The 16,411-nt window shown below is 45.5% G+C and overlaps 1 protein-coding gene across 1 annotated transcript in view; it reads right to left on the reverse strand.

The window, feature by feature from the left end:
• Positions 1-279: 279 nt before the first annotated feature.
• LOC139560017 (uncharacterized) overlaps positions 280-16,411 on the reverse strand; it is a 39,802-nt gene continuing 23,670 nt past the window's right edge. Inside the window, exons 8-24 of the mRNA XM_071376520.1 lie at positions 15,003-15,071; positions 12,450-12,497; positions 10,908-11,724; positions 10,375-10,502; positions 9,587-9,676; positions 6,068-6,216; positions 5,156-5,303; positions 4,456-4,609; positions 4,010-4,151; positions 3,742-3,874; positions 3,208-3,405; positions 2,708-2,948; positions 2,418-2,546; positions 2,100-2,263; positions 819-972; positions 617-685; positions 280-487 (exon numbers count right to left, since the gene is read on the reverse strand). Of these exons, the coding sequence (XP_071232621.1) occupies positions 333-487; positions 617-685; positions 819-972; positions 2,100-2,263; positions 2,418-2,546; positions 2,708-2,948; positions 3,208-3,405; positions 3,742-3,874; positions 4,010-4,151; positions 4,456-4,609; positions 5,156-5,303; positions 6,068-6,216; positions 9,587-9,676; positions 10,375-10,502; positions 10,908-11,724; positions 12,450-12,497; positions 15,003-15,071 (2,988 nt within the window). The 3' untranslated portion in view covers positions 280-332. The remainder of the gene's footprint in view (positions 488-616; positions 686-818; positions 973-2,099; positions 2,264-2,417; positions 2,547-2,707; positions 2,949-3,207; positions 3,406-3,741; positions 3,875-4,009; positions 4,152-4,455; positions 4,610-5,155; positions 5,304-6,067; positions 6,217-9,586; positions 9,677-10,374; positions 10,503-10,907; positions 11,725-12,449; positions 12,498-15,002; positions 15,072-16,411) is intronic.

The raw sequence follows: 16,411 nt of genomic DNA on the forward strand, positions 1-16,411 counted from the left end.
ATGTCATAAGAAAGACGGGACACAACAGATTTCAACACTACAGCAGGAAGTGGGAGTCAATACCAACGATGTATGTTTAAGAGGTAAAGAATGATACCAAATCTGTCTTCTGATCTGATGAGAAAGACGATGGCCAAAATGTTCATGTTTAGAAATAAAAACAAAATCATTCTCTGTTATGCTTGATCACCTCAGTTTTTCTCAATTGGCTTACACACATTTGTGTAACAGATCATTTTGTCATAAGAGAGTCAAGAACGCAAACATATCACAGGCACATTTCCAAGGGTGACATGAATTATCTTTATTTCAATCAAGAGTCCGGGACAATATCAGAAACAATCAGTAGTTTCCATCTGGAGTCCTCTGCAGGCCATGCCTCCGTTGCTAGGTGCAGGGTTGTTACACTGACGGCTCCGTGTCTTAGACCGCTCCGCGCAGGGTGACCACGAACCCCAGCAGCTCCAGCTGCCGTCTATGCCTATATCTATTTGGGACAAAGCTCAAAAGGTTAAACCTCCCCAATAGCATGGAAATGGCAATATTGTGGAAATTATGTTAAAGCTACAGGTGAAGGCTTTATCGTGTAGGTTTGTGTTTTTATTAAGAGAATGACCTGGTCGTTGGGTGATCTCACAACCCAGTCCACTGTAGCCAGATGGACACACACACTCACACCTGGTGCCTGAGGGGGGAGAGGAAGACATCATCCTCATCATCACTATCAGTATCATCTTTCATAGTTTCATAAATCTACAAAGTATAGCTGGATCGGGGAGGAAGTCCTTTAAGCAGGGGGCTTGAGGGAGGGTGTTTACCTTTGAGAACAGCCAGTCCGTTGTTGTGGCAGGGAGCACAGCGGCAAGAGCTGCTCTCCTCCAGGTATTCAGCCAGGGCTCTCCTCAGGTTCTTCTTCAGGGAGTTAGCGCTGGAGAAGTCTCTGGCGGTCACCAGCTCATATAGCGGCCGCGTCTGTCACAAAGACAACAACAACAATACTTTAACATCATCACAACCAGCTCAGGGCTGGAGTCTGACAGACTGCTAGAGGACACCTATAGAGGAACCTTTGGGAAATCTGAATGACAGAGAGCGAGAGAGAGAGAGAGAGATAGGAGATGAAGAGAGAGAGAGAAAGAGAGAATGAGATGAAGAGAGAGAGATAGAGAAGGAGATGAAGAGAATGAGATGGAGAGAGAATGAGAAGTGCATGAAGAGAGAGAGAGAAAATAAGGAGTAAAATAGTGAGTGAGATAAATAGAAAGGACACGTCCCAGCTTGCTAAAGAGAAGTGAAAGAGAAGAGAAAAAAATACTAAAGTGTACTATAGAATACTACAGTACCTTCTATAGAATTCTGTAGTTACTGTAGTATTTTGTAGAATACTATACTACACACTGTAGTATACCTCAATCATGTGTAGTACTTAATATATCATTTTGTAGTATACTATACTAAATACTACATTATACTACAGATTGCAAAAACAAAACAATAAATACTACAGTATTGTATGCAAAACACTATAGTACGCAAAAACACATTAGTAAATACTATAGTGATGTCCGCAAAAACACTACAGTAATTACTGTAGTATATACTACCTACCTATAACTACCTACCTACTTACTTACCTATCTACTTACAGGTTATGGAAAATTATCTCTTTCAGTATTTTGTCAAGTACTTTTCTTTAAGGACAAAACCCCCACAGTTTCGCCAAAGATAATACGAGGAAAAAACTATAGTAAATACTACAGTAATGTCTGCAAAAACCCTACAATAAATACTACTGTACAGTATAAACACTACAGTAAATTCAAACGTTTTTTTTCTCTACAGTATTTACAGTATACTATAGTAAAATGTAAATACTACACTATACTACAGTCATGTCTGCAACACTGCAGTAACACTGCAGCAACACTTTGCAGACTTTAGACTAAAGTCCGCAAAAACACTACAGTGAATACTATAGCATTTAACCATAGTATACTATAGTATTTTTTCATGTGGGTGTAGAATGAGAGGGAGTGTATACCAAAGAGACCGAGATAAATAGCGAGAACAGAGAATAGCGAGAGAGACAGTATTCCCACCACGCTGCGGATGAAGTCAGGGTTGTAATGCACGGCTTCTCCCCACAGTCTCATCAGTTGTGGCGTGGGCAGCTTCTTGGCAGCCAGCCAGGTGATGGACTCACTGTCACCCCCTCGAACCACCGCGACAAAGTCCTCCACCATGCTGCCTTTCACTGTGTCCTCTAGAGGAGGGGGGAGAGGCGGGGGAGAGAGGAGACGGTGCGGAGAGAGAGGAAGATAGAGACAGTTAAAGAGAAGGAGGAAATGGCTATTTGTTCTACAGTACGAGACAGAAAGAGAGACCCGTGTTGCCGGTGATCTAGATCCACTCCTCACCTCCCATTTCATTGAGCAGACCATCACAACTACCTCCCTCGACCCCCACAGTCACATACACTCCCTTGATGTTGGCCCCCACCTTCAGACCTATCTGCACACAGTTCTTGTAGGCTTCCAGAGAATAACCTAAAATGGGAGTGGAGATATAGGAGAGTATTACAACTGCCATTGTGATATGGTACTTTACTTCAATTGTCCATGGGTAGCTGCTGTGAAGTGAAATGTCACCCTATGGCCCCGTAGTGCACTAGCCTCTTTGCATGGAATAGCAAAGCATCATCAGTCACCTGTCTTCTCCAGCTTCTCCTTGTCCAGGATGACTGTGTACTCGTAGTCTCCTCCCAGGGTAGCCTCTGTGATGTAATGGGTTCCATAGTCTCTGTAGATCTGTCTGTACTCCCCGTAGTTGTAGGACTGGGGCAAGGCAAGAAGACGCAGGAAGAACTCCGGGTGCAGCATCAGATCCTCTGACTTCAGGATGTATCGGGCCAGTTGCAGCTCTGCCTTTGCCTGGACAAAGCTGTTTTCCTGTGGAGGGGTGGCGGGCAAAGGGGCGTGTCAGGAGGGCTTGGTTACTGAATGTGAATGACACAAAACGTTGATTTTGGGGTGAATTGTGCTTTTATGTTGTTCAGAACATTGCAGATAGAAATGTAATAACTAGAGCTGGCTCAGTTCCCTATTCTTCATGACAGATAATCATATCTGTTCTACAAAATAAATTTATATCGGGAACATTCTGTAACAATGCTCTCTTCTGAACATACCCCTGATAAACAACTCTCACCTTCCTAGAGGCGCGGCGTATTTTCTTCTCTGACTTGGAGTATTTGGAGTCAGCGTAGTTGAAGCCGAACTCGGCCACGCCCGGCACGGCAAAGCCAATGGACACCGTGGTCTTGGAAGTGCGCTCCGTCATGGTGTGATGGACAAACTCAGAGTATGACTCGAAAGACTGCAGCTTGAAGTCGTACGTGCCTTTGGTCTGTGGCAGACAAACAAGAGAAAAGTCATGTTTACATTCACTACAGGTCACAGTCACACACATACTGTAGCAGCAACCCAGTTATGAATAAATGTATCCTTCATGAAACATATTGCTGAGACAACATGTCTGTATTGTCCAGTTATATTAATCATTAGAAATGTGGTACTGTAGAAGAAGGAAGGATGCATTTTAAGCGTATTTGATGCGGTCCCTTATCACCTCCAGTGTGTACTGCTGCAGGTTATAAGGCTTCCTACCTCCAGTGTGTACTGCTGCAGGTTATAAGGCTTCCTACCTCCAGTGTGTACTGCTGCAGGTTATAAGGCTTCCTACCTCTAGTGTGTACTGCTGCAGGTTATAAGGCTTCCTGAACCTGACGTCCTGGATGTAGTGAGGCAAGCAACTGCCTGCGTAGTATCTGTTGTCAATGACCACTCCCTCTAAGTTACTGTTCAGTATGTTGATTCTACAGGAGAGAGAAAGGGATTCACTTTCACATAATTCCTGCACTGATGTCAATGGAAGATTTGAGTAAAAAAATAATTGAGTTTGTGTACGCTGAGCTCAAGTTTTTACTCGGCCCACAGTGAACATGCCTCACCCTTTGGCCAGGTTCTCGATGCCATAGTACTCCTGTGCCTCCTGCTTGCAGGCCTTGTTCACCTTCTGACAGCCCTTCTCATCTGACCAGTCCCCACAGTCATCATCCCCGTTACAGCGCAGGTCTATAGGCACACAGCGCCCTGGGAAGACACACAGGTCACATCTCAAATCACACCACATTCCCTATGTGGTCCTCTAGTTTTGTCCAGAGCCCTATACTGGCAGTGCACTATGTGGAGTAAAACCTTTCATTTGATATGCAGCACTTTTTAAATTAGATTTTTTACATCCACACAGACATCTAGAAGACATGCAAGGGATCTAAGCAGTGTAGAAATAGCAGGCATATAGTTCTGAGATCAGAGGAGAGAATACCAGTGGTTAGGATTATTCAAATCAGGCTTAACGTTAGGGTTAAGTTGGTGGATTGTGTGGAAAGAATACCTGTGTAAGTGCAGAGGAAGCCTTCACACAGAGGTGTTTCTTCAAGTGTACAGTCGTAGCGAGATGGAGGGCTACAGGGCTCCACCTCTTTGCCCTGGACATGACAGGGCTCCCCGCCAAACTGAGATGGCTGGACAAGCTTAGCATAACGATACTGGGGGAAGGGCGATGGAGAGGGGGAGAGAGTGGAGGGAGAGAGAGAATAAAAGACAATTGAAAACAATTCGAAATCTACAGTACAACACATCTTTACCTAAGTGCCCACTTACTGTAAAGCTATTAGTCACAGAAAGGCTGCATTACCCAGTCTGTGCACAGAATGTGAAGTACATCTCATGTCCGTTATGATATCAGAACTGTCTTTTCACTCTCTTGTCAAGGGTAGCTACTCCCCTTGTCTTTATCCATGTCAAGTGGATTACAAACAGCAACCTGTGCCACTTACGCTATACTCTCCACTAACAGGTTTTACTATACTCTCTATACTCTCCACTAACAGGTTTTACTATACTCTCTATACTCTCCACTAACAGGTTTTACTATACTCTCTATACTCTCCACTAACAGGTTTTACTATACTCTCTATACTCTCCACTAACAGGTTTTACTATACTCTCTATACTCTCCACTAACAGGTTTTATCTACCATCCTCCTCCTCATAATCATCATCCATTTCTTCCTCCTCCTGCTAATATTCACCCTCTTCTTCCTGCAGACATCGCAGCGCGTCCAGGAGGACCACTCTGATTGTACACATTCCACCGGCTGCACGGCGACCTGAGTCCCCACAGACCGAGCCTCACGGACGCCGCTGGGCTCCTCGCCACTGCCGGCTATGGCAACATCACTGAAACATAGATCACCATAACTCACAGCTCACCGCACTGCATCAGCCTCTTATATTAGTCAAGCAGGGTTAGACGGGAGGAATCATCTGTGTGTTGATGTGATAGAAAATCATTATGGTTTCAAAAAGGTGGACTTCTTTGAAGAAATATGCACACACACACACACACACACACACACACACACACACACACACACACACACACACACACACACACACACACACACACACACACACACCTTGTGGGGACAAACAATTCAGCCACATTCAAAATCATATTTTCCCTAACCGTAAACCTAAACCTAACCCGAACCTTCACCCGAAAACCTAACCTTAATCTTAAACCGAACCCTAGCTCCTAACCACAACCCTAAAACTAACCCTAGCTCCTAACCCTAATTCTAACTTTAACCCTAAACCCCCTAGAAATAGCATTTGACCTTGTGGGGACTAACAAAATGTCCCCAGTTGGTCATATTTTTGTTAGTTTACTATTCTTGTGGGGACTTCTGCACGCACACACACCATTTTCTATTCTCAATGGACTTTTGCATTGATTTAAACAGACAACAATTTAAATCCAGAATTATGTTCCCTCCCGTTGTACAAGGCCTCCATCTAAAACCTTAACGTAAGTGTACTGCAATGAACCTCACATTAAGTCATACAATGTCTGGCTACTGTATAGAGTATTGACACTTGTAGAGGACAGCCATTTCCCTTGAATCTCTATCTTCCACACACAGACTGAATTAAGGTCTTACCAGAGTAGGAGCAAGCACAATGCAGCACAGAGGAGGCAGTAGCCTAGGCCAACTGTAGGCTTCAACATGGACACAGAGAACATGGTAGTTGTGGTGGATCTGAAAAATCTCCAATTAGACGGATGCACAGACCTGACGAGACAACAGTGTGTTCAGCTGTGTGTGTGTGTGTGTGTGTGTGTGTGTGTGTGTGTGTGTGTGTGTGTGTGTGTGTGTGTGTGTGTGTGACCGTGCGTGCGTGTGTGTGTGTGTTCAGGTATCTCTGTCTGTGTGTAAACACACACTGATCAATACAAGCGGGGGCATGGACTCAATGTTAGGTTTAGACCGTGAGTCTGTTACGGGAATCTCCACTTTCATAAGTCAGGTATTAGGAAACACAAAGCACACAGATCATGTTTGGTGTACAGTACGTTATGTTTGTTTGGAGATCTCCTAGACTGTTTGTTTACCTTCATTGACCTTCATCAAATTACCCTTGACAGAAACATCAGATCCACTCCACACAATATGGAATGATTGCTTATAAATGTAAAAACAAAAAGCTATTTGAAATGCAGATTGAGGTCAACTTCAGTTAAAATGCTTCATGTAGGTTTGTGTTGATGGATATATGCCATTAACAACACAAAATTACAGAGTCATGTACGGTTGGCAGAAACATGGTAGAAAACCTTTTAAAATGGAGGAGGTACTATCTCAACAGCACTAAGAATGACCTCGTTTCCATTCTCCATTTCAAAAAGCTTTCTTCTGCATGTGCTGACTGGACAGGGCCCAAATAGCAAGAACACAGCCCCCTCTGTTGGATCCATTGAGTTGGAACAAAATACATGCAGGACTTATTTCAGGGTTGCTGAAATGACCGCGTGTGTTCTTAGAAAGTACACCGTGAAATGGTAATTCAACAGTAATATCCTATGAATGACCTTTTTTGTTGCGGTACCCATTGTTACAAATGGCTGATGCAACATACAAAGTTCAGGAGAAAACTGTGAATCACATTATATTTTATTTGTGACTGAACAAGTGGGCATGAGTAGTACAGTAAATGGGAAGAAATATACGTACAAAAGTCCTTTTTCTCTTTTCAAGACCGTTTGGATTCATAAATAAAATTGACCATTTCGCTTGACTTTTTCTTATACGAGCAGGGTTACAGTTATTATCATCATAGTCTAGAAGTAAATAGTAATAATATTTATATTATTTCATAGTCGTATAAAGTCTCCACGTTTTGGCCATTTGTAACTCTGTGAAGCAGACAGACCTAGAATATGCCCCAAACCTTCAGTTGCATCAATGAATTGTGTTACTGTAATACAATGACAGGACGATGTAACAGTGACAGGGCAACAGAACCTGTACAACTGATAGTAATAAGGCATAGTAATGCACTCTGGAGTCTGCAGCTGGCTGGGCCATCTCAACTAGCTTATTGGTTTTGGTTCCTAGAAACCACCTAGATATGTCTAGCAGACCTGGGTTCAAATACTATTTGAAATCATTTCAAATTGTTTAGCTGTGCGTGATTGAGCATGCCTGTTGCAATGGGACCAATAGAAAATTCCCAAAATGCAAACCCCGCCCACCTGGCACTAGAGGCAGGCTAAAGCAAATGCTCAAAGTATTTAAATAGTATTTGAACCCAGGTCTGGAAGCAGTAGAGTAGATCAACATTGAGTTTGAAAGCAAACATTGAAGTATGAGTAGTACACCTGTCTGGAAGTCTAAAACAGCTAAGAAACAAGGTTATGCAGGAGATCCTCCCTTCCTCCCTCCTCCCTCCTCCCTTCCTCCCCTCCCTTCCTTCCCTTCCCCCAGGTAAAAGTGACAGTGACTTTATTAAGAAATTAGCCTGTGGATATTTTGTTGTTGTGTGACTTCATTTTCAAAAGAGTGAGTTACGTCACACGTAGGTAACAGGCATCATCGCTTTGAGTCAATGGCTAAGTAACACAGATGCACAGTTCATATGTCACAGACCGACCAAACCCAACAGAGAAACAGAAAGAAAAAAAAGAACAAAAAAAGAAATTGCCAACAAAAGCAAAGCAAACGTCCAGATGATCCAGACAGAGGTGCTGGTAGAGCATTGCTTTAGAGTTGAGAGCCACAGGTAGGCAGTGTCAGAGAGGCAGATGACAGACCTATCTTATGGCACAGAGATTCAGGTGTACAGTAGGGGCCTTGATGAAATCTTATTTACAAAATAGAAGTTTGGCAAACAGGATTTTTATTTCGGCCGATGCCTCAATCATTTTTTTGTTACCCTAAAAACTCTCATAAGCATCAACTCAGTAGTCGCAGCTTACAAATGACAAATTATATATTTTTTCTTTTAGCTTTGAAAAGGAAGCTACGGACCTACGGAGAACAGTTGTCTCGCAGTCGCTGCTGCGTTTCGCTGGATCCACAATACAAAGTCTGTTCATGCAAATGGAACAAGTCAGTTCTTTGAAAACATTTGGGAAATCCATCTGTTCTGCACAATGAGTCTTTGCAGGGTACAACCCCAAAGGACACCATTCCTCATCAAAATACCAAAAAAAAAAGCATCAGAATCCATAGAACCCATTAGAATCCTCTTTCTGAACTTGCAGTGTGATTGGTTCTTCCAGGTCACATGATAGATTGGACGTCTCCACCCACTGACCTGTGGCAGAATGTTGTTATGGCAACGACCTGCTGCTACAGTTTCAAAGGTCACTTCCTGGGAGAAAAACCTTCCAATTGGCAAAGGGAAAAAAAGACAAGGTTTGTCCATTGTGAGGAGTGTGTTGTGTTGTCCGTCTCAGGAGAGAAGCCAGTCCTATGGTACTGCTACTTTAGGCTGCCAATATTAATAGTCCGCAGAACAAAAGTGATCAGTGTAATCCAGCTATGTGGAGAGACACAGGAGTCTAGAGTCTCTCCTCCTCTCCCTCTCAGTCCGCTGTCCTCCTCCTCCTCTCCTCTCTTCTCATCTCCTCTTGTTGGCCATATCTCTGGGCATAGAGAGGGTTCTTCTCCTGGAGAGGGAGGGAGCAGCATTAGAACACATACACTTGTGTGAAATATGTGCAATTATGAGCCTATGGACAGCAGGTGGCAGTATTGTTCCTTACTTTGATCATACTGAATCAATGCAGCAATGTTCCATTTTACAACGTACTACAGAGCCATAATAAAATAAACCTTAAACGAAAACCACGGCTCTTCCATAATTGGCTGAGGACCATTTAGCTGCAAGGACACAGGGAGAGAGACTAAAAGACAAACAAGAGATCTGTGCCTCTGAAAAGACACCAGACAGACAGACAATAAGAGCTGAGCGGTAGAGTGTTGTTAGACCAATCAATAAAACAGAGATGTTTTAAGCAGCCTTGAGGGGATACAAAAGGTTAGAGAATAGAACAGAGGGAGAGAGGGAGAGGGGTGGGATGAGGAGATGAGAGGGAAGGGGAGGAGAGAACGGGGTGATAGAGGAGAGTGGTAGGAGAGTAGAGAAGAGACCCACCCAGAGCCCAGTGTTCTCTAGCTGTCTTCCTGTGGACAGGTCTGGGCCTGTGGACAGTCAGCTGGAGCATCACTGGAAGGATGGGGAGACAGAGCCCTGGTGCATGAGCCCTAGGTGGAAAGAGGGAGAGACAGAGAAAGAAAGAGAAAGAGAGAGAGTGTGGGAGAGTGGTTAATATCAGTATTCACCCATTAACACAAGTGCTGAGGCAGTAATTTTGACTGCATATGAATGTAACGTTTATATATCTCTGCCATGCCCCCTTCCGTCCTTGACTTTTCCTAAATACGTTTATTTAACACATGTACGTTGTGAGAATTTCGATATCACTAACAGAATATGTGTTATAAGAGGACATCATTTTTTTTCTCTGGAGCACCAGAAAGTGACTCTTTCAAATCCTCCTACAGAGTCACATGCAGGTAAGATGTTCTGATTTCTATATTGTATCTGAGGTTTCCAAAACACTTACCTTTGACAAATGACTCTCAAAATTTACGAGATTAGCTCTATTTCAAAATATCATTTTTTTGTATCACTTTTTCCACATGTAAGCACGTGGTAGCAGATAGCCTACAGTAACATAAAGTCATGAACATGCTATTGTGTTCTTTGAAATACATATTTTCGAATTATAACGTTAGCCAAGACCTTTATAAATACAACCAAAGGACCCTTTCCCTCTTTGCATATATCACATGTCTTTATTAGACTTGCAGTCAAAATGGCAGGTAAAGTGATAAAACAACTATATACCAACCGTTTGATAGCTCATTATATCATTATGACCAGATCAGCTGAGACTCACCGAGTCATCCTCCCTGGTGCTGGGGTGTGTGGCCTCTATTTCGATGGGGGAGTGGTCTGTGGGGGGATCACTAGTCTGGGACGGGGCGGAGTCTGAGGACGAGCCAGGTTGGGGGGCTGGGGTGGACGCTGCAGAGACAGAGTTGGTTGTTAGGTGTACTGTACTCCCTTTTCACTTTAACCGTGTCTTAAAGCATTGTACATTATCCAGGTGGGTAGAGTTAGGGTTTGGTTAAAGGGAAACTTGACAAAAAAACTATATTTTGGTATTTTTTTCATTAGTCCACTTTTGATACAGTCCCAAAATGTTTTGCATGTCAGCGGTCAAGTTTTCAAGATATTGGACTTTCATGAAGCAAAGTGCCACTGACCATATTATCATGACATGCAAAATGATGCATTTTGTATCATCATGATGATGTGGCCAGTGGATTTTCCCTTTAAGGTTTGGGTTGGGTAACTTATTTGTTCTGTATGAGTATGTGCATCTATCTAGTGTGAATGTAGGAAAAACTGGCTATAGGTAGAATTTACCTGAGTCAGTGGAGGGCGAGGTGGACGTGCCTGGACTCAAGGTCATCCGAGAGAGGTCAAGGTCACTACAGCTGCCTTCCTCTTCCTGGGTTGTGGCAGATGATGATCCCAGGCCCAGCTGGCTACAGACCAGGGTGTCAGGGGGCACGTTCACTAGACCGGGCGTCTCACACCTCGCCATCATGACAAGGCCAACGGGCGTCTCACACCTGCTCACGGCACCAAGACCCATTGAAGTAGGGCTCATCGGCCTGGGTGTGCCACACCTGCTGCCCACCATGACAAGGCCCAGCGAAGAGGGGCCTTCGCCTGCGTCAGAGTCCCCACCGATGCTATGCTGCTGCTGGATCAGAACGGGGTCTATCGTGTGATGCTGGGGGCTGGCGATGGCCGAGGAGGGGGTGGAGGAGAGGTCACCGTAGGGCCCCTGGGGGCTGGGGCATACGGTGGTGATGGGCACCATCATGGGGATGTGGTGGCCCCCCACGCCCACGGCCTGGGCGGGCATGTAGGCAGCCATGGCCGCCCACTGCTGCTGGGTGGCAGGGAAGATGTTGGCCTGGCTCCAGATGACGGGCTGGCCCCCAGGGAGGACCTGGGTCACCTGGAGGGGCCCTTGCACCCCGAAGGCCAGGGTCTGGGCCTGGCCAGCGAAGGGTCCCTGCTGGGCCCACTGGGCTGCCTGGACTGGCCCCATGGTCATGTACCCTGAGGGGACAGAGGTGGGGCTGAAGGGGCCGGTGAACATCTCTGGGGGATGCTGGGGCTGGCGGTGGCTCCTGCTGGGGTCCAGAGTGTTGGCCGGGGACGGGGGAATCTGGGGGGACATCATCCACATACATGTCTGAACCAGGCACCTAACCTTTCACTGGGGTCATTGTGATTATTCATTTATTGTTTTTTTCTATTTGGGGGTCAATTGAACCATCTGTTCACATAGAAATCAGAATATAAAATGTCTTCCAATGTCTTACTGGTCTTTAACGTTGTCTTGACTGTGAGTTTCTCTATTATCCACACAGTAGTTTGGCTGCATAACAACGCATTAAAATGTTGACACATGGACCTCCCGAGTGGCGCAGCGGTCTGTAGACGTTACTACAGACCCGGGTTGATTCCCGGGCTGGGCAACAAACGGCCGTGGCTGGGAGTCCCATAGGGCGGCGGATGTTTGGTCCAGCTTAGGGGAGGGTTTTGGCTGTGGGGCTTTACGTGGCCCACCGCACTCTTGGGACCTCTTTGTGTCAGACCGGGTGCCTGCACTCTTGGGCCCCCGGTCGCCAGTTTAACGTTGTTTCCTCCGACACATTGGTGCGGCTGGCTTCCGGGTTAAGCTGGCAGGTGTTAAGGAGCGCGGTTAGGCGGGTCATGTTTCGGAGGACGACTCAACCTTCGCATGACTCATGACGCATGACTCAACCTTCGCCTCTCCCAAGCCCGTTGGGGAGTTGCAGCGATGTTGACGCATAATATTTCAGCACCATCATTGCAGACATGGTTAAACGGTCAAAGTCTAAGCAATAGGGAAGGACAGTTACTCACCGAGGGTGGAGTGGACATATCTCCGAACAGATCAAAGTGGTTGATGTTCTGTGGTTGGGCAGAGGAACAGGGACAGAGAGGGAGAACAGTGACATTTCACGACAAAACAAAGGCAGACTTTCTAAGTCATAACACATTCTATTACTCTAATAGGGTGTGTGCGTGTGCGTGTGCGTGTGTGTGTGTGTGTGTGTGCATGCGTGATTGCGTGTGAAGAGAATTGTACTGAAGATGCCAAGAAACAACTAGCTCTCCTCTCGTTTCATTATCAGAAAATGGATCTAAAATGAATCTCTCACGGTGCTCTATAAGTGGCTATTCAGTCCAATCAAAAGAACACTGATTAGATATTATTATGTCCGTCTCTGCCTATCAAATCAGCCCCAGTAGTCCCAACCATTGTGATTCCTCTCAAACACAAGATACTATTATATGATTAGGTAGGATTTGGACTGTATACAATATACAGGTAACTGCCAAAATAAAGGAAACACCAACATAAAATGTTTTAGGGCATTGGTCAATACCACAAGCTGCCAGAACAACTGCAATACTCCTTGGCTGAGATTCTACAAGTGTCTGGAACTCTATTGGAGGGATGCAACACCATTCTTCCGCCTGAAATTCCAGCATTTGGTGTTTTGTTGATGATGGTGAAAAGTGCTGTCTCAGGCACCGCTCCAGAATCTCAGATAAGTATTCAATTGGGTTGAGATCTGGGGACTGACACAGACACGCACACACACACACTTTACACCCCCTATGCTCCTTTGAGACCCCTCTTTCAAAGTCACTGAGATCTCTTCTTCTAACCATGGTAGCCAAAAGAATGGGCAACTGGGACATTTTAATACATGATCCCTTGCACGATGGGACGTGAATTGCTGAATTATCTCACCTGCTTTCAATATACTTTGTATCCCTCATTTACTCAAGTGTTTCCTTTATTTTGGCAGTTACCTGTACATTCACCACTGTTTCTTGAACCCAATGAATATATATACTTCCATATATTTACCCACCGAGACAATATAACTACCTGACCCATATTGCAGACGTGACCGTTCCTACCGCTACTCTCATATCTCACCCCCCCCCCCCCCCCCGGCCATATAAGTTCAGCGCTCTAACAGTACAATTACATTTCAGAGGAAGTAGGAAGGAAGGACATAGGTTCTACAACTAGACTATGAAATGGGTAAGTCGCATGAAATGTATGTCCTAGACTGCAGGGGCCATGCACAAGCAGACGATGTATCACCATGGGAACACACAGGGGTCTGCATGCTATAAATAAAGACACACAGACACGAAAAGAAGAGCGAAAATGAGAGGAAAACAGCAATCGGTGTTGGTGAAGGGAGGGGGGGGGGGGTAACACCACATTGTCTATGTCCTGTTTGAAGTGTGTGGGGGGGAATCTGATCATATACGGTACATATTGTTGTTATACATTATGGCTTGCTCTTACAGTTCTATGTGTCCATTAGGAGCAAGAGGGAGGTACAGTAGTTTGTAAAAGGTGGGCAGACATAGGTTAGAGTTATACTGGGCCTTCACCAGGCAGGCAGGCAGAGTGACACACACATCAAGCTATGGGGGGATCTCTCAGGAGAGCTCCAACTGAATGCACAGACAAGCAGTAACTCTTAGAGATATGGAAGCAGCGTCGGCAGCTATTGATACAACACCAGCTAGCATGATGTGTTTTGGGGAGAGATAGCAAGGGGGACAGTATAGCTATCATGCCGAGTTGATATGCGGCTGAACTATCAGCACACAGAGGAAGCGAGGCGAGACAGAAAGCGCACTTTCGTCGAGGGTTTGTTCCAGAAGTCAGGTGGACGTTTTCTCCTCTCTCCGTGTAAATGTATTGAAAGGAGAAAGGTGAAAGGATAGAAAGAGATATATTTCCAGTTTTGCGCAACCAAAAAGTGAATCCACGATATGTCTATTTGTTGTGGTCAAACATGAACCTTGCTGTAGAAAATATATTGGTGAAACTGGAAATGACAAAAGCCTCTTCGATGTCTAACAGTCCTCTATATTTAAAATTCTGTGGAGGATTTGAAGCGAAGACACAACGCCATCTCCACTGGATTTATCTTAACAACTGATGTCACATCTTAGCTAGATGGACCAATCATGTATCTGTTGGGGCAGGCTATGCATAACAATACAATATACAACATATACAAAACAATATATATTGCAATATACAATATCATTGCATCTTTATAACCTTAGATACTGTAAGAATTTTACTTAGGCCTGATGCTTGATCATTTCTTGCCCGAGAAAACTGATATCAGACTGCACAGGCAGGCAACCACTGCCTCGAGACACACTGCTGATAACCAGTCTGTGGGTGTATACGACCAAGTCTACGTGTGTCGGCGAGGTGGTCAGGGGTCCAATAATTCTACAAGGTCACACAGACAGGGGTTCATAAATGGACACTAAAGAAGAGGGGAGGTTTTCCTTAGTGAGGGAATGAGAGGATTGCCAGTGGAGGGAGTGGACCAACAAAAAACCAAAACCAAAAGCACCTACAGTCATGAAATGTCGTTTTGGGACGTCATAGATCCCTTCTCCCTTCTGCTGACTGGTAGCGGTAGGGACCTGTGTTGGAGGTCGAGTCAAAATGAAAGAATAAAGTGAGCTTTGAGCAACACGGTTTTACCAAGGTTCAGTATAAGGAAACAAACGTATTGATTATTAAATGAATCCTTTCTACTGCTACAGCTGAAACACTCATCATTTCAGGAGGTGTCTCTGGTCTACAAATGGTTTAAAGGAAAACGCTATGCAAATTCTACCGTTGCACAGCTCTTGAATCAACTCTATTTAAATCCATATTGATTGTAAGCGATGCTGTAGGATTGTGTGTGCTACTTCTTTGTTTTGACATTAAGACGGCACAGTTGTTTTTCTCCATTTGGATCGCGTTCAACTACAGGTTTAAATCTATGGAAACGGACAACGCTGGAGCGCTGGCCCTCTCCTCTCTTTTGTGTATTTTCCTCACATTTAATCTATTAACCGTAGTGAACAATATGGCCTCTCTCTCTCGCTTTCAGCTGGCTGACTTGGAGTTGGGCGGAATTTTCTTCTCGGCCTATTGATCTTGTTTCATTTGGAGTTCAAATGGCATGGCAAATGATTCATTTCGACTCATCTTTCATCTTCAGAAAGGAAGAGGAGGAGGAGGGATGAGGAGGAGGGAGGGCAGAGAGGAGGGAGGGCAGGGAGGAGGGAGGAGTTGGAAGGAGGAGGGAAGAGGGGTAAGGGAGGTGGGGTGAGGGAGTAGAGAGGTGGTGGAGGGAGAAGGGGGAGGGGTAAGGGAGGTGGGGTGAGGGAGTAGAGAGGTGGTGGAGGGAGAAGGGAAGATGGGTAAGGGAGGTGGGGTGAGGGAGTAGAGAGGTGGTGGAGGGAGAAGGGAAGAGGGGTAAGGGAGGTGGGGTGAGGGAGTAGAGAGGTGGTGGAGGGAGAAGGGAAGAGGGGTAAGGGAGGTGGGGTGAGGGAGTAGAGAGGTGGTGGAGGGAGAAGGGAAGAGGGGTAAGGGAGGTGGGGTGAGGGAGTAGAGAGGTGGTGGAGGGAGGAGGGAAGAGGGGTAAGGGAGGTGGGTAAGGGAGTAGAGAGGTGGTGGAGGGAGAAGGGAAGAGGGGTAAGGGAGGTGGGGTGAGGGAGTAGAGAGGTGGTGGAGGGAGGAGGGAAGAGGGGTAAGGGAGGTGGGGTGAGGGAGTAGAGAGGTGGTGGAGGGGGGAGGGAAGATGGGTAAGGGAGGTGGGGTGAGGGAGTAGAGAGGTGGTGGAAGGAGAAGGGAAGAGGGGTAAGGGAGGTGGGGTGAGGGAGTAGAGAGGTGGGGTGAGGGAGTAGAGAGGTGGTGGAGGGAGGAGGGAAGAGGGGTTAGGGAGGTGGGGTGAGGGAGTAGAGAGGTGGTGGAGGGAGAAGGGAAGAGG

The sequence above is a fragment of the Salvelinus alpinus genome, chromosome 30 (assembly GCF_045679555.1).
Source record: "Salvelinus alpinus chromosome 30, SLU_Salpinus.1, whole genome shotgun sequence".
Lineage (NCBI taxonomy): Eukaryota > Metazoa > Chordata > Actinopteri > Salmoniformes > Salmonidae > Salvelinus > Salvelinus alpinus.